Source organism: Gigantopelta aegis, chromosome 3 (genome assembly GCF_016097555.1).
Source record: "Gigantopelta aegis isolate Gae_Host chromosome 3, Gae_host_genome, whole genome shotgun sequence".
Lineage (NCBI taxonomy): Eukaryota > Metazoa > Mollusca > Gastropoda > Neomphalida > Peltospiridae > Gigantopelta > Gigantopelta aegis.
In genome coordinates, this window is record NC_054701.1 from 72,658,238 (window position 1) to 72,677,465 (window position 19,228).

General features: G+C 37.2%; 1 protein-coding gene across 2 annotated transcripts; it reads left to right on the top strand.

The window, feature by feature from the left end:
• The first annotated feature begins 536 nt into the window (after positions 1-536).
• Positions 537-18,065, top strand: LOC121369044 (amidase-like). 2 transcript variants are annotated; one of them, XM_041493858.1, is made up of 11 exons: positions 537-870; positions 2,674-2,781; positions 3,736-3,865; positions 5,874-6,046; positions 7,571-7,710; positions 8,625-8,825; positions 11,683-11,757; positions 14,668-14,827; positions 15,937-15,999; positions 16,645-16,932; positions 17,710-18,065. In XM_041493858.1, the coding sequence occupies exons 1-11, from the start codon at positions 864-866 to the stop codon at positions 17,892-17,894; spliced, it is 1,530 nt and encodes a 509-aa protein (XP_041349792.1). In that variant the 5' UTR covers positions 537-863; the 3' UTR covers positions 17,895-18,065. The 2 variants fall into 2 exon arrangements, with proteins under 2 accessions (XP_041349792.1, XP_041349793.1); XM_041493859.1 differs by lacking the exons at positions 537-870; positions 2,674-2,781; positions 3,736-3,865 and adding an exon at positions 4,347-4,368.
• The last annotated feature ends 1,163 nt before the right edge of the window (positions 18,066-19,228 follow it).

Here is a 19,228-nt window from a genome sequence, read left to right on the forward strand (position 1 = left end):
GTCATGGTGCACTGGCTGGAGCGAGAAATAGCCCAAAGGACCCACTGACGGGGATCGATCCCAAACCGACCGCATCAAGCGAGCTATTTACCACTGGGCTACGTCTCGGCCCTTTATACATACCGAGACAATATAATTACAAAATTCACCGTGCCTTTATTTTTGTACTGTGACGTCACTCATTGTTTCAGCTGATATTACGTCACTAGATGAAATGCATACGACGTTAAATATTACGTGACATCACGTAATACCTTTGCTTACAACATAACGTTATCAACAGGTAGCAACGCAACAGTCGTCTATCGTCTAAAACGACAACGATTAACCGATGAAAAGGGTGCATTGGCGTCTAGGGACGTGTGCTAGATGTTTTCTCGTTGTTTAAAAACGTATTAAACTCGCTTTCGCTCGTTAGATACAGTTTAAAACAACTCGTTGTGAGATAAATGATATCTAACGACCACTCATGTATTATTCTCTATAAACAACTCATAAGATAAATAGTATCCAGCGGACAATCATGTAGTTTTCTCTGAATGTTCTGGGCACCATTTAAGTATGGGGGTCGAATACTTGTATCGTTGTGCATATAAATAAATATATTTTTTCAAAATAGGTATGCATCTCATCACCCTCCTCCTGAAACCGCGACTGGTAATGTGCATGATACTTTTGGAAATGTGCAACAAAGAGTAGAAAGGTGGAGAATGCTTCTGGAAACTACCGAATTGCAAACAAAATTCACAATTGAATGCGCTATTGAAGACCGATTAATGCCGAGATGACCCGAACAAATATTATGTCCTTGACGATTCTATTTTAAGCTTCAGCGTGCAGAAGGAGATTTGCTGACAAACAAAATGTCGGGTAGGCGTTTTTAATATTTATTTAAATTCATTGACATAATTTACTCTGACATGTCTGTATTGTTTTTAGTAGTTTATGTTTGAAAATAACCTTTGTTTGTTAGGCCAAGACTGAGCACTGTTTATTATAGGTCACTAATTGTTTTATCACATGACAGACACAGTAGCTCGTGGTGTCCCCTAGCCTAGCACTGCAGTCTGCTGTTTACATCGTAATTTTTTTTTAGACTGTTGCCAATGTATTAACTTTTTTCCTCTTTAGGCTATTTGTCATAATAAGGGATGTTAAAAAAGACACATTACTGTATTTTGTTTAGAGGAACATGGCTACCATTTTTTTTTATCAATTTCATTAGTTGCATCTTTGCCTGGCAGAGAGTGGGGGAGGGGGGAGGCAATTTAGCTTAGTCGGTTGAGTGCTCGCTTGAGGTGCTTGCGTGGCAGAATCGAACCACCTCGGTAAAGTAAAAGAGCATTATGCATCTTAATTCCAACGCTGAACATGGATGCCCAATCATACTATTGTATGTATTGCATTCAACACATTCGACTTTTTGTTTCCCTCTGTCTCATAGCCCTATAATGTATCTGGCGGGAAGCATAATATGGCAAAATAACATAAAACTAAATAAATAAATAAATTAAATGAGAGTGCTCTTCGTTGCACGGGTACTCAAGTCCTGTGAGCGGACTCGAGTCGTGCTAGACTCGACCCGTGTTCGAGTTCTCGTGGAGACACTAATCAGTTGTGGAGCACTGGCTGGAACGAGAGATGGGGATCAGTCCTAGACCGACCGTGCATCAGGCGTGCACTTTACCACTGGGCTACGTCCCACCCCGTGCAGTGTTTCTGCCAGAAAGAAATTTTTGGGTATGACACTATGGAATTGAATGCAACCACAGTCAACAGGGGGTAGGCCTATATGGGGGGGGGGGGGGTTGGGGGGGGGGGGGGGGGGTTGCGGGGCTCCCCCGGAAAGAAAATTGGTTACGTTTAGGGTTAGGGTTAAGAAATCATATAGTAATGATAAGAGTAATTAATTTTGTCAAAATGTTAACTTAATTTTTTTTTTTTTTTTACCCATTTTACCCTCTGGCAGAAACCCTGCCGTGTGCTTAGGCTAGGTCATGGGATCAAACTTACTCTGCAGACCTATTAGTTTTCCACCATCCTAACCAGTGCTCTACAGCTAGTCTGTGGTATGTGTTGTCCTGTGAGTGCTTTCTTTCACTTCTTTTTGAAGTGTGTGTGATGGTAGGTTGTCGTGGGTTACCAGACACTATTTTGTTTATGCCTATACTAGCAAATGAACATTATGTGCTTTCCTGAACAGACAGCTGTGATAAAACTTTTTTTTTTAAAAGAAGAACAAGAAGTTAAAGTTTGTTTTGTTTAACGACACCACTACAGCACATTTATTTATTAATCATTGGCTATTGGATGTCAAACATTTGGTCATTTTCACATATAGTCTAAGAGAAGAAACTCACATGGAATCTTTTATATATGCACTATCCCACAGAAAGGGTAGCACATACCATGGCCTTTGATATTTTAGCCAATGAGTCCACTGATAAGGGATCGATCCTAGATGGATAGGTATGCCGTACCACTGGGCTAAATCCCATTCTGCCCACCCCACCCCCACCCCAACCCCAACCCCCCAAAAAGAAGAGAAGAAGAAAAAAGTTACATATATATTACATCAAACTTTAACATGTACATGCTGGAGTATTTTGTAATGTTAAGTATTTAACATTTTGATATTGTTTTTATAAATACCTAACATATTTTGTCTTTCAGGTTTGTACCATTCACCAGCAGTTAAAAACCCAACTCGAGAGGAGTTGGCCAAAATATCAGATGACCTTGGTCTGAAATGCCACCCAGAAGAAATTGATGCAATTCTAGGTTAGTTGGGCATGCATGTGCTAGGATTTTAGCAGAGGGTTGGTCTAGTCATGCTGAGTCATTGCTCCTCTGGTAAATATATTGAGAAGAAAAACATTTGCTTGAGCAGGAAAGGGTTTTGACCCCTGAAACCCTCTCCCTGCACATGTGCCTGCCAAGGAAACCAGTAATACCTGAGGACGACAATGGATTTTACGAAGCAAATTTTAAACCAAATTTGTTTAATTATATAAGATAAGTGTGTTCAACATGATTAGTCTGGTGACCATTTCAAAACAAAATGTAGGATATATATATTATTTAGTCTATATGGTAACTAACAATCAATGTACTGAGATTCACAGATATTGTTTCTAAATAAAAATACTAATAGGAATAACAAAAGAAAAACTAGCTCTAGGTGGTTGAAAATAAATATTTAAAGTATTTCTAAATCTGTGAAGTTAGGAAATTGTTTATTCCTGCATTTAATACCAAAATGTTTCCCGTTATGTACATGTAACAGAAAATATTTTGATATTAGGCGATTTCTCGTCAGAATTGATGCGGTTTCATCTTCAGAATTGATGCGGCTTTTGTTTTTTAATAAAAAAAAAAATAGAGCATGGATTTCACAGAAAAGGTGGGTATATTTAATGCCGAAATAAGGGGCATATTTAAATTGAAATCAGAATGCACATCCTAGTTCATGCGCGATGGCAGTTTGGCTCCAAATGCGGTTTTAAGTAATAGCAAAGCAAAAATTGATGTCATACCGCAGGAACTTTTTTTTAAAGTGTTGACTTGCAAGGGTCAAAATTGACGCGCGCACTGACCAGAGACCTGAAATCTATTTTGTTTGGCTTTAAATGTAGAAATAATGTTTTTCCTTTCTTCAGAGATTACATGTACATGTATGGTGACCATTTTATTTTAAAGTCCATGTGTTAGTAACATGATTGTCTTGGCTTGCAGGTCATTTTATTAAAGGAACATCTAAAGCACTTCAGAGAATAAATGACATGGTGGAGCCAGCTCTTCCAGTGAAATATCCCCGCACTCCCGGACATCGCCCATCTCCTAGCGACAACCCATTCAATGCATGGTAACCAGTGTTATAATATCCCCACCCTCCCGGACATCGCCCATCTCCTAGCGACAACCCATTCAATGCATGGTAAGCAGTGTTATAATATCCCCAAACTCCTGGACATCACCCGTCTCCTAGCGACAACCCATTCAATGCATGGTAACCAGTGTTATAATATCCCCACACTCCCAGACATCGTCGTCTTCTAGCGACAACCCATTCAATGCATGGTAACCAGTGTTATAATATCCCCAAACTCCCGGACATCGCCCGTCTCCTAGCGACAACCCATTCAATGCATGGTAACCAGTGTTATAATATCCCCGCACTCCCAGACATCGCCCGTCTCCTAGCGACAACCCATTCAATGCATGGTAACCAGTATTATAATATCCCCGCACTCCCGGACATCACCCGTCTCCTAGCGACAACCCATTCAATGCATGGTAACCAGTATTATAATATCCCCGCACTCCCGGACATCACCCGTCTCCTAGCGACAACCCATTCAATGCATGGTAACCAGTATTATAACCTTATCTGTGTTGAAATAGAGAGGAAAGGAATGTTTTTTTACCGACATCCCAGCACATTTTAAACTATGGCAATTAAGTGCCAAATTTTAAAAATCAGTTTTTGTCATACATGTGTGTTACTACATATATTTAAAATGCTTAAACACCTTTGTTTAAGAAAAACAGGCTTCGTAAATTTGGTCTTAAATGTTTAACATATAGTAACTTTGAATCTTGGGCGGCGGGATGTAGCCCAGTGGTACAGCGCTTGCTCGATGCACGGTCGGTGTGGGATTGATTTCAGTCAGTGGGCCCATTGGGCTATTTCTTGTTCCAGCCAGTGCACCACGACTGGTATATCAAAGGCTGTGGTATGTACTACTCTGTCTATGGGATGGTGCATATAAAAGATCCCTTGCTGCTAATCAAAAAGAGTAGCCCATGAAGTGGCGAAAGCGGGTTTCCTCTCTCTATATCTGTGTGGTCCTTAACCATGTCTGACGCCATATAACAATAAATAAAATGTGTTGAGCGCATCGTTAAATAAGACGTTTCCTTTCCTTTTCTTTGAATCTTGAATTAGAAGGGGTGGGGTGTAATGACAACCTATTCAATGCAAGGTAATCAGTATTGTAATCTTATTTGTGTTGAAATAGAAAGGAAAGGAATGTTTGTTAAACAATATCTTTTGTTTAAGAAAAAAAAACAGGCTTCATATTTTTGGCCATAAGTGTTTAACATATATCTATTAGTAAATTCAACTTTTGGTTTAGAGTGGGGTCTAGCTCATTTGGTAGAGCTCTCCTTAGGTGTTTGTGTCGTAAGTCCTAATTCGTTAGGTGGACCCATTCTCAGACTCTCATTGTGGTTTTTCCCATCCCAACAAGTTCTATACACTGTTTATAATGCCGGTACGTATTCTTTTTGTCTAGTTGGGCAATTGTTGTGTCTGAGGTGCTAGCACCAAAAGATCTAATCACCACAGTAGACCCATTGTTCTATTGGCTTTTTCCCCATCCCAACCAGTGCACCACAACTGGTATATCAAAGGTCATGGTATGTCCTGTCTGTGAAAAAGTGCATATAAAAGACCCCGGGCTACAAATGGAACAAATGTAGTGGGTTTTTCTCAAATTTGTCAGAATTAACAAATGTTTGACATCCTATAGAAAATTATTAATAAATCAATATGCTCTAGAGGTATCGTTAAACAAAACCAACTTTAACTTTAACTTATCTAGGTACTCAACACCTGCAATTAAAAAAATGTCCACAGCAAAAACATGCCATGGTAAAAAAAAAAATTGCCGCAGAGACTTAAAAACTCCACAGCAATCTCCACGGCATTGCCGATTGCCATGTGTTGTGATATACTACGTTTAATTAGTTTCCAGTCTTGGCCAAATGACATAAATGGCTCTTATCATTTGAATAATCCTGGTACCAATTTACTACAAAACCAAATACGTGTGAACTGTTTTAATGTGTGATATCATTGGATTTTTAAGGTACTGGTGCTGTGATATCCAGTCTGGGAAGAAAGGAAAGCTGGCGGGAAAGACCGTGGGAGTCAAAGACAGCATCGCAGTGGCCGGCGTGCCCATGATGAATGGAAGTAAAATTCTGGAGGGATACACACCAGAATTTGATGCTACGGTTGTCACGAGAATTTTAGATGAAGGTATATAATATTGCCATCTAATGCAGAATACAAAGATAACCGTTAACACAAGCTTGTAAAAGTTCTTGAAATGTCTGTACCGGCCTCTGTGGTGTTGTGGTTAAGACATTGGACATAAGGCTGGTAGGTACAGGGTTCGCATCCCGGCACCAGGTCCCATCCAGAGCGCGTTTTAACGACTCAGTGGGTAGGTGTAAGGCCACTACATCCTCTTCTCTCTCACTAATCACTAACAGTTAACAACTAACCCACTGTCCTGGACAGACAGCCCAGATACCTGAGGTGTGTGCCCAGGACAGCGTGCTTGAACTTTAATTGGACATAAGCATGGAAATAAGTTGAAATGAAATAAATGAAAGGTCTTTTGCCAATAGAAAATACATTATTTACAACCCAGATGAAATGATGGTAAAGAATTGTACCCAGGATTTAGATAGTGGTCTAGGCCCATATGTGTAAAATATAATTTCAGGAATACATGAATGAATGTTTAATGGCAACCCAGCACAGGAAAATAATTTCACTTTCCACCAGCCATTAGCAGCTCAAGAATGTAATATGCATGTAACATGACTTTTGTAAATAGTTTTATTTTGAGCCTCACTACATTACAAGGAATACATGATCTGCTAGATTATGTGTGCTACATGTTTCAGTAAAAAAAAAATATGCTTGGGGTGATTTGTATTATGAAGGAGGCCACATTGGTAAAACAGATGTATTGAAATGTGTATGTTTTGTATTATAAAGGAGGTCACATTGGTAAAACAGATGTATTGAAATGTGTATGTTTTGTATTATGAAGGAGGACACATTGGTAAAACAGATGTATTGAAATGTGTATGTTTTGTATTATAAAGAAGGTCACATTGGTAAAACAGATGTATTGAAATGTGTATGTTTTGTATTATGAAGGAGGACACATTGGTAAAACAGATGTATTGAAATGTGTGTGTTTTATATTATGAAGGAGGACACATTGGTAAAACAGATGTATTGAAATGTGTGTGTTTTGTATTATAAAGAAGGTCGCATTGGTAAAACAGATGTATTGAAATATGTATGTTTTGTATTATGAAGGAGGACACATTGGTAAAACAGATGTATTGAAATGTGTGTATTTTGTATTTTAAAGGAGGTCACACTGGTGAAACAGATGTATTGAAATGTGTATGTTTTGTATTATGAAGGCCACATCATTGGTAAAACAGATGTATTGAAATGTGTATGTTTTGTATTATAAAGGAGGTCACATTGGTAAAACAGATGTATTGAAATGTGTGTGTTTTGTATTATGAAGGAGGCCACACTGGTAAAACAGATGTATTGAAATGTGTATGTTTTGTATTATGAAGGAGGTCACATTGGTAAAACAGATGTATTGAAATGTGTATGTTTTGTATTATGAAGGAGGCCACATCATTGGTAAAACAGATGTATTGAAATGTGTATGTTTTGTATTATGAAGGAGGTCACATTGGTAAAACAGATGTATTTGAAATGTGTATGTTTGGTATTATGAAGGAGGCCACATCATTGGTAAAACAGTGTGTGAGGACTGCTGTTTCAGTGGCAGTAGCTTCACGTGTTCCACGGGCCCCATCCTGAACCCACACGATGAAACAAGATCTGCTGGGGGATCCAGTGCAGGAAGTGCAGCCTTGGTGAGCTATAAAAGTTACAGCCTCATGCCAAAAGTAAATCTGTCCCCAGACCCCGGTCACTGGTGATGAGGATAGGGGCACGTTAATAGGTTGTCTATAGCTATATCAAAGTAAATAAATTGACTGTCATACTGTTAAGTTAGCTGTGCCACTAAACAAGTCAGTGTTTGATGTCTGTTTTGTAATTATATTTTTGAAATCGGATTAGGTATAAAATATTATTGTGACGTCAACTTCTCACTAATGTGAATAACAGCAACTTAGCCACTTTAACCCAAAATTAAAAAACACACCATTTTCCCAGCTAGATTAGGGCCTGCATGGATAAGAAATATCCTTTTCTTTCTAATGTGATCATATTTTGAAGAACCTGAAGCTATCTGTGTTTTGGATCTGGCCATACTTGCAGGTCAACTATTTAATTAATAGGTTGGTTGGTTGGTCACTATTTTCTTTTCTTACATTTTTTATTTTGTTATGTTTTATTGGGGGAAAAGAAGAAAAACAAGGTTGTATAAATTAAAGTTGTAAAATTTATGAAACAGTTAAAAGGGCTCTCGCTGGAAGAAATTATGGTTTAGCCAATTTTTATATAAGTATTTTTCTTGAAAATTATTAAAATTGAGTTAACTCAAGGAACATTTTATTAGCCAAAGACAAAAAATTTGCAAATGGCTAATTTGGCAATGGACGTGGTGATTCCTGAGTATGACTAGCACTGATAAATATCACAGATAATGTATCCATGTTTAAAATTGTGAAAAATAAGAGCGGTTACAAAATGAATCTGTCAGGTTATGACCAACAATGTTCTTTTACGGTTGTGCATCAGCTGATTTAAATAAGCTTGAATGGTCTTTCTGTATTCCATAAATATTAATTGAAATAGAAATGTTAAGACATGTTAATTACAGGTTGCAGGGAACAAAGTTGACCTGGCATTGGGCGGAGACCAAGGTGGGTCTATCCGGATCCCGTCTAGTTTCTGTGGCATTGTGGGCCTGAAGCCGACTTACGGCCTGGTACCCTACACCGGGGCTGGATCTATCGAAACTACAGTTGACCATCTGGGACCGATGGCCAGAACCGTTCAGGACTGTGCTCTGTTGCTGGAGGTACAATTCCAATATATTATTTTTGTGCCCTTATAGAGGCATTCTCATTATGCAATTTTTCGCACTGACTTGTGAGAAATAGGACAAGTGAGAAACAGGACAAGTGAGAAATAGGACAAGTTCTAATCAGTACGACTCTTGACAAGACATTGGTGTTCTCACAATACAATTCGATTTCATTCGACAAGTCAGTATGACTATTCGTATAATGAGAACGCCCCATTTTCAGTTAAGTTCCAATTGTGCAATACTTGTGCAAGATAGAAATAGTCCATGGCAGTGTTCGAGATTAATGGTATCCCGATATCCCAGGGACACCAGAATTTAATTTTAGATACCAGACTTCAAGAACCCAGTATCCCACCGGGATACCATATAATACTAAATTCTCAGGTGGGATACCAGATTTTGAAATGTTAGTATCCAACTGGGATACTGGCCAAAATTTTTAATCTCGAACACTACATGGGGAGAAAACCCGTAAGAGTTGTTTTTTTCAAGTTTGTTTTGTTTAGTGTTAAGTTTGTTTTGTTTAATGACACCACTAGAGCACATTGATTTATTAATTATCAGCTAATGGATGTCAAACATTTGGTAATTCTGACATATGTTCATAATATAGTCTTGGAGAGGAAAGAAAGAAAGAAATGTTTTATTTAACAACGTGCTCAACACATTTTATTTACGGTTATATGGTGTCGGACATACGGTTAAAGACCACACAGATATTAAGAGAGGAAACCCGCTGTCACCACTTCATGGGCTACTCTTTTCGATTAGCAGCAAGGGATCTTTTATGTGCACCATCCCACAGACAAGATAGCACATACCACAGCCTTCAATATTCCAGTCATTTTGTACTGGTTGGAACAAGAAATAACCCCAATGGACCCACCGATGGAGACGCTTCACCACTGAGCTATGTCCTGCCCCTTTAACACACAGGGGTGGGAATTCTCCTTAGATCAGCTGTTTTCTTCTCATGGAACATTGCATTTCCTCGCATTTTAATTGTCCTTTCCTCCAAAATGTGTCAGATGGCACAGATTTTAACCTAGGATTTCAAGAATTTCCGGGACCCCTCTAGATTTCCTCTTGTTTTACAGTTCACCAATTCCCACCCCTGAACACACGGATTTATTCATCATTGGTGACATAAAATGATAAAGTAACCAGACAACAATTTCAAATACTGTACTAATAAAGTAAAAACATATTTCATTTGTTTCCAGTGTTAAATGTTGTAGAATAGAACCCCCTTGGTGAACCCATTCTCTAATATTTTGTTTATCAGGACTTGTGTATGAAAGGCCATGATATGTGCTATCCTACCTGTGGGAAAGTGCATAAAAAAGATCCCCGGGTGTAAGTTTTCCCCCACCTTGGGTGTATTTTGTTTTTATGTCTCAGGACCCATATTCACAAAAAAGTGTAAATTTACGTCTACGACTAGCACTTACGTGTGCCGTAGATTTACGTTTACGTGCAAGAAGCACCTTATTCTCAAAGATGGTCGTAAATGTAAACGTAACTTAGTTGGACGTAAATCTACGATTTAACATTCTCACTGGAGTAATTAATAAAAACACATTAGAAACGATGGCTACCGGGTAAATAACAAATGCGCAAAACGCAATTTTGTTTGTCGTCTGCTAACAATAACATTGCGAACAGTGAACCATGGCATTTTGGTATTGGTGGGGATCCGCGTTTTGGTACGAACTTGAGGACATACCTTAAAAAGGAAAAGATAACTCAGGAGAAATTGGCCAAGTCGAAAACATCCGTTCGATCACGAACAAAAATATGTTCAATCCGTGGGCGTTCGCCATAGCAAACTGCTTCATTTATTGGAAATGCTGCTAGTTTCCGTAAATAATAGTAAATAACGGCGATCGTGCTTGATGTATTATATGTACACAACTTATGTGCAGCGTTAGTTGCAACCTGAGGCACTCTTATATTTACGTCCAACTTTACACGTAACTTACGTTTTCGTTGTTTCATGAATAGCTCTTCAGTCGTAGATTTACGTTTACGTGTAAAACTAGGCTTACGATATTTTGTGAATATGGGTCCAGATGATTGCATTTGATTGATTTTCATATTGTTTCCTCGTCCAAGCATTGCACTTATTCACACTGGGTGGAAGCTTTTCCAGAAATAATAAGCCAGTCGATATGGCAAACTCTTCATTTCAAATCATACATTTTAATATTATACATGGATAGCTTATCCACACAAATAAATATGCTGTCAACCAATGTTTGTGTTTACAGATTTTTCACAGTGGTGGTTGGAGGGAGGGGGGTGGGGGGGGGGGATGCCAGGGGTACAAGATATTTTTAGATTCCTTGTACACTTGACCTTGATAATCTGAGATTCACTCTTGCTTGTGATAGAGTGGGACGAAGCTAGATGGTAAAGCACTCACTTGATGCATGGTTGGTCCTGAATTGATCCCCATCAGTGGACCTAGTGGGCTAATTCTTGTTCCAGCCAGACCACCACAACCGGTACATCAAAGGCTGTGGTATGTGCTATCCTGTCTATGGGATGGTGCATATAGAAGATCCCTTGCTACTAATGAAAAAAGTAGCAGATTTCCTCTAAGACTATATGTCAGAATGACCAAAATGTTTGACATCCAATAGCCGATGATTAATAGATCAATGTAATCTAGTGGTGCCATTAAACAAAACAAACTTCTTGCTTGAGACTTAAATTACATAGAAATTAAAAGGCAACATATAGTGAACAATGGCATGTTACAGGAAGATAACAAAACTGAATATCGATATAAAAACCATGCACAATATTGTGTTTTGAAAACTGATGTTCTTTCATTGTATTGTAGGTTATTGCCGGCTTGGATGGAAAAAGAGATCCAAGGCAGCCCCGAGATCTCACAGTTCCTGAATACACGAAACTGGTATGTTGTAAACACTGAATACACAAAACTGGTATGTTATAAACACTGAATACACAAAACTGGTATGTTATAAACACTGAATACACGAAACTGGTATGTTATAAACACTGAATACATAAAACTGGTTTGTTATAAACACTGAATAAACGAAACTGGTATGTTACAAATGCAGAATACACAAAACTGGTATGTTACAAACACTGAATACACAAAACTGGTATGTTATAAACACTGAATACACGAAACTGGTATGTTATAAACACTGAATACATAAAACTGGTTTGTTATAAACACTGAATAAACGAAACTGGTATGTTACAAACGCAGAATACACGAAACTGGTATGTTATAAACACTGAATACACGAAACTTGTATGTTAGAAACACTGAATACATAAAACTGGTATGTTACAAACACTGAATACATAAAACTGGTATGTTACAAACACTGAATACAAAAAACTGGTATGTTACAAACACTAAATACACAAAACTGGTATGTTACAAACACTAAATACACAAAACTGGTATGTTACAAACAATGAATACATAAAACCGGTATGTTACAAACACTGAATACGCAAAACGGTATGTTACAAAACTGAATATGCAAAACTGGTATGTTACAAACACTGAATATGCAAAACTGGTATGTTACAAACACTGACTGAATGACACGGTATGTTACTAAAATAAATACTGGTATGTTACTAACAATGAATACACAAAACTGGCATGTTACCAAGACTTGGTATGTTACAAGCAAAATATACACTGAATACACAAAACTGGTATGTTACAAACACTGAATACACAAAACTGGTATGTTACAAACACTGAATACACAAAACTGGTATGTTACAAACACTGAATACACAAAACTGGTATGTTACAACACACAAAACTGAATACAATGAAAACCTGGTATGTTACAAACACTGAATACACAAAACTGCAAAACTAAATATACACAAAACTGGTATGTTACAAACTGACTGAATATGCACAAACACTGGTATGTTACAAACACTGAATACGCAAAACTGGTATGTTACAAACACTGAATGCACAAAACTGGTATGTTACAAACACTGAATGCACAAAACTGGTATGTTACAAACACTGAATACACACAACTGGTATGTTACTAACAATAAATACACAAAACTGGTATGTTACTAACAATGAATACACAAAACTGGCATGTTACCAAGACTGAATACACAAAACTGGTATGTTACAAGCACTAAATATACACAAAACTGGTATGTTACAAACACTGAATACACAAAACAGGTAAGTTACAAACACTGAATACACAAAACTGGTATGTTACAAACACTGAATACGCAAAACTGGTATGTTACAAACACTGAATGCACAAAACTGGTATGTTACAAACACTGAATACACACAACTGGTATGTTACTAACAATAAATACACAAAACTGGTATGTTACTAACAATGAATACACAAAACTGGCATGTTACCAAGACTGAATACACAAAACTGGTATGTTACAAATACTAAATATACACAAAACTGGTATGTTACAACACTGAATACACAAAAGTGGTATGTTACAAACACTGAATACACAAAAGTGATATGTTATAAACACTGAATACACAAAACTGGTATGTTACAAACACTAAATATACACAAAACTGGTATGTTACAAACACTGAATATACAATACTGGTATGTTACAAACACTGAATGCGCAAAACTGGTATGTTACAAACACTGAATACACAAAACTGGTATGTTACAAACACTGAATACACAAAACTGTTATGTATGTACAAACACTGAATACACAAAACTGGTATGAATACACAAAACTGGCATGTTACCAAGACTGAATACACAAAACTGATATGTTACAAACACTGAATACACACAACTGGTATGTTACTAACAATAAATACACAAAACTGGTATGTTACTAACAATGAATACACAAAACTGGCATGTTACCAAGACTGAATACACAAAACTGGTATGTTACAAATACTAAATATACACAAAACTGGTATGTTACAACACTGAATACACAAAAGTGGTATGTTACAAACACTGAATACACAAAAGTGATATGTTATAAACACTGAATACACAAAACTGGTATGTTACAAACACTAAATATACACAAAACTGGTATGTTACAAACACTGAATATACAATACTGGTATGTTACAAACACTGAATACACAAAACTGGTATGTTACAAACACTGAATACGCAAAACTGGTATGTTACAAACCCCGAATACACAAAACTGTTATGTTACAAAAACTGAATACACAAAACTGATAAGTTACAAACACTGAATACACAAAACTGGTATGAATACACAAAACTGGTATGTTACAAACACTGAATACACAAAACTGGTATGTTACAAGCACTAAATATACACAAAACTGGTATGTTACAAACACTGAATACACAAAACTGGTAAGTTACAAACACTGAATACACAAAACTGGTATGTTACAAACACTAAATATACACAAAGATGGTATGTTACAAATCCTGAATACACAAAACTGATATGCTTCAAAAACTGAATACACAAAACTGGTATGTTACAAAAACTGAATACACAAAACTGGTATGTTACAAACACTGAATACACAAAACTGGTATGTTACAAAAACTGAATACACAAAACTGATATGCTTCAAAAACTTAATACACAAAACTGGTATGTCACAAATACTGAATACACAAACTGGTATGTTACAAACATTGAATAAACAAAACCGATACTATTACAAACACTGAATACAAAAATCTGATATGCCGGATGTCTTTAAATGTGTCTCCAACATATGCTGGATATTACTGTGTGGTACCACATATTTCTAATTTGTCTTGTGTATCAACTGATTCTTTATTCCTAGTTGGATGCAGGAATTGCTGGAAAGAAGATTGGTTTACTTGATGAAGGGTTCCATTTTTGTAAAGAGGAGGATGTTAAAAATGTGGTACAGACTGCAGCTCTGAAACTTGCCCAGGCTGGAGCTACTGTGGGGCATGTGTCTGTGCCAGAACATCTCGATGGTAATGGTTTTTACACGCCCATCTTTCACGGGTCACATTATGGTATGGCATTGTGTGTCCATAAACGTTTCATTTCCGAGCATGTCTTTCTTGTTAATTCCTCGCTCTAGCCATTGCACCACGACTGGTATATCAAAGGCCGTGGTATGTGTTATCCTATCTGTGGGATGGTGCACATAAAAGATCCCTTGCTGCTAATCAAAAAGAGTAGCCCATGAAGTGGTGACAGCGGGTTTCCTCTCTATATCTGTGTGGTCCTTAACCATATGTCTGAAGCCATATAACTGTAGTCCGTTTGGGATTGATCCCCATCAGTGGGCCCATTGGGCTATTTCTCGTTTTAGCCAGTGCACCACAACTGGTATATCAAAGGCCGTGGTATGTGCTATCCTGTCTGTGGGATGGTGCGTATAAAAGATCCCTTGCTGCTAATTGGAAAGAGTAGGACATGAAGTGGCGACAGCAGATTTCCTCTCTCAATATCTGTGTGGTCCGACGCTATATAACGTAATTAAATGTGTTGAGTGCGTCATTAAATAAATCTTTTCTTTCTTTCCTTTCCATATAACTGTAAATAAAATGTGTTGAGTGTGTCGTTAAATAAAAACATTTCCTTCCTTGTCAATTCATATAGGATCAAGCCTTGCTTGCAAGTACAAGTTGGGATAGCAGTGTGTTGCATACCATAACTAGGTCACTGCGACCTACTATTCACACATTACTAATATATATATAGGATATAAGATAGGATTATAACATGCTAGGTCTTTAGATTGTACCAAAGCTGAGACGAAAAAGCGTGTGCTCAAAATAAGTAGGCAGAAATTAGGTACAAACATGCTAACCTTAAAACATTTCACCTCAAAATCAATGGAATTGTAATCTGTAATTAGATTAAAATAACTTGAAATGCATTTCTTTATTTATACAACTCTTTATCAGCTATTATTAACATTACTGCACTAAAACGACACTGGTGTGCTCAGAACAGACAAAAAGCTGGTGGTGCCCTAATTAGTGAGATCTAAAGCCATGTGGGGAGATACTGATTTAAAATTGTATTGAAATGTGTCATTGTTTTTATAACTATATTGCATGTCGTTTTGTAGGTGAAACTTTGTGGTTTGCCATTTGTGTACTGGGAGGCTATGACTGTATGATTAAGGATTCTGGTAAGTACATTTATTACATACCCATTTAATCTTACTATAGTAATAAAGACATTTTCAAACAGTGTGATAAATTTATCTTGTATTGCACATATGTGTGATCTGGACCAGAACTTTTAATTGAGAAATTCCCTTTTTATTTTTACTGATGTTAGCACCTTTTTATTACTTATGTCATATTTGATTTACATATTAAGAATAGTTTGTTTTGTTTAACAATACCACTAGATCACATTGATTTATTAATCATCGGCTATTGGATGTCAAACATTTGGTAATTCTGACATATAGTCTTAGAGAGGAAACTCACTATATTTTTCATTAGTAGCAAGGTATCTTTTATATGCAACATCCCATAGACAGGATATCACATACCACGACCTTTGACAATACCAGTCGTGGTGCCCTGGCTGGAATGAGAAATAGCCCAATGGGCTCACTGGCGGGGATAGATCCCAGACACACTGTGCATCATGCAAGCACTTTACCATTGGGCTATGTCCCTCCCCCATATTTACATATTATGTCACATCATATTTGAAATATTACATATGATTGCCACAATAATTCTGTTATAGATGCCAAATGGCTATTGTTTAAAAATGTGCTGAGCTGTCATTAAAACAACAATTATTCCTTTCCCTTTAGGTGTTGGCTCCCTGCGCAAAGGCCACTATGCAACCTCGTTACATGAAGCGACAAACCGTGGATTCACTACTCGACCTTATGACCTGCCCATCTCCATGAAACTGACGGCCATCACAGGAGAGTACGTCAGCAGGATGTACGGCAAGAAGTTCTATGCCAAGGGACAAAACCTGAACATGCTGCTCACAGAGGCGTACGACAAAGCTCTCGAGAAATACGATGTCTTGATACTTCCAACGTTGCCATATAAGGCAACAAAGTTACCTGTAGAAGGAAGCTCAACCAGTGGTAAATATTTTTTACTTTTTTTTTTTTAAATTTTAACATAGCTTTTTTATTTGACATGGTAAACGGAACATAGTGAGCCAAAATGTATGCTGCCAATTTTATAGTTTATGGTTTGTTTAAAGTGTTTAATATATATATACATATATAGTTCCAGCCAGTGCACCACGACTGGTATATCAAAGGCCGTGGGAAGTGCATATAAAAGATCCCTTGCTGCATTTGAAAAAAATGTAGTGGTTTTCATTTTTAAAATTCAGTTACAAGTACAGACGTGATCATGGAATAGGGGTGGAATTTATCCTCAGTCGGTTGAGTGCTTGCCTGAAATTGATTGCATCACAGGATCACTTCAGTTAATTGGGTTTTTTCTCGTACTAACCAGTGCACCATAACTGGTCAAAAGCCGTGGTATGTGCTTTTCTGTCTGTGGGAAAGTGTATATAAGAAATCCCTTGCTGCCAATAGAAAAATGTATTGGGTTTCCTCGGATGACTATGTGTCAGAATTACCAAATGTTTGACATCCAATAGCCGATGATTAATTAATCAATGTGCTCAAGTGGTGTCGTTAAACAAAACAGACTTTATATATGTGTAGATTTATTTAACATGCATTGAGATGAACATCTATGGATGCAACTATGACTGACTGCCGAAGACGGATGAGCTGGGGCAAACTACTTGTAGGGAGGTGCCTAACCGCAGCTCAACACATTTCCGCACACTGAATGAAATATGATAGACAAGACATCTAATTCTGCTGAATTCTTGTTTTCAGATTTGTTTGAAAATGCATTTACAATGCTCCACAACACGGCTCCATTTGACATCAGTGGCCACCCAGCTCTCACAATCAATGCAGGCTTTTCAGAAAGTCTGCCAGTTGGTATGATGATTGTTGGCCGCCATTTTGATGAAACAACTGTGCTGCAAGTGGCGAGAGCTTTCGAAAAGCTGAAATAATCTGGAAATACAGAATGAAGATTAGAATTAGCCTTTAAGTGTGAAGTAATTATATATACATATATTTCATATGCAGATGAATATTTTGTAATTCATATTAGGTTGGACTATACCAGTTCAAATCCCATAGGCGACCATGTTAACGTTTGTGTTTAAAAACACTATATGCAATATATCAACCAAACTATGACCCATAAATATCAGTACTACAACCCCTTCCTCAAAGTATTAACTGCAGAAAATGGTACCTTTCATGGCCCATTTTCGGTATAACCAGGTGTTTCTACAACACACCTAGTTTCGCACAAAATTTGAGTACTTTTTTTACAGGTACCCCATACATGTTCCAAGCACAAGGCTACATGACACGGTGGTACTACATCAAATAAAATTGCATACATTTTTAGCCCAGATGAAACCAATGTTTTTTTACAACCAACACACATTTACTTGTGGTGTTAACTTCTCTATCAAAAGTTTGGTGCACCTCGAACTTCGACCCAGCCAGAAATTAATTGGTATAGTGCAACCATTAATGGACCACTTGCTATATATATATATATATATATTTAGTGTTTTCCCTAGCTTGTTTTAGCATGGTGCAGCACCATACTGCCCTGAGATTAAACAAGCCGTTTTCACTAATTAATTCTAAAATTGCCTTTATAAAACACCCAAAAAGGTATTATTAATTAATAAAATATGCCTTTTATATCTTTTGCCATTCATTTATTAAAGCAAGCACATAAATTACATTAATGTTTATTTCAATTAATTTTTGTATATTTTTAATGAAACAGAAGTGCCCTAAAAATGGTGAAAATGCCACAAAAGTGTTTGGTCAACCATGCCTTTCCAAATTTCTAGGGAAATCGCTAATATTGTTAGTGATATGAAGAATTTTGTTTAAAAATAAATTGTACTTAAGCCAAATAAAATGCAAAAGTGGCTCATGAAACATGTTATTTTCTGATATTTCTTTTAGCATCAGTAGATTTACGTTAACTGTACACAAGCAAATTTTCAAGGCACTTTTGTGAAGTGGATCTGTGTACCTTTTAGTCCCCTATCAGTCCCAATGGGAGGAGACTTTAGATTTTCTCTGTCCTTCGTTTTGTCCATCTGTCTCACATAGTTTTTCAGACTTCCCCCCCCCCCCCCCCCCCCCGCAAAATGCCTCATTTTATTGAACTGAAATTTTTTATATAGCATTATCATAATAAAAAGACTTAGACAATTTAACACATTTCGTTAATTTTGGGAAAACTAGTGAAATTGTGGGATAAACTCTCGACACTTATTTGCTGTATTGGTTTATTTTACGATACAAATGC

Excerpts from the sequence above, each read along its gene's own strand:
- LOC121369044 (XM_041493858.1), top strand. Across the intron at positions 8,826-11,682 it reads ACTGTGCTCTGTTGCTGGAG|GTTATTGCCGGCTTGGATGG; the intron begins GTACAATTCCAA and ends ATTGTATTGTAG. Across the intron at positions 16,000-16,644 it reads CTGTATGATTAAGGATTCTG|GTGTTGGCTCCCTGCGCAAA; the intron begins GTAAGTACATTT and ends CTTTCCCTTTAG.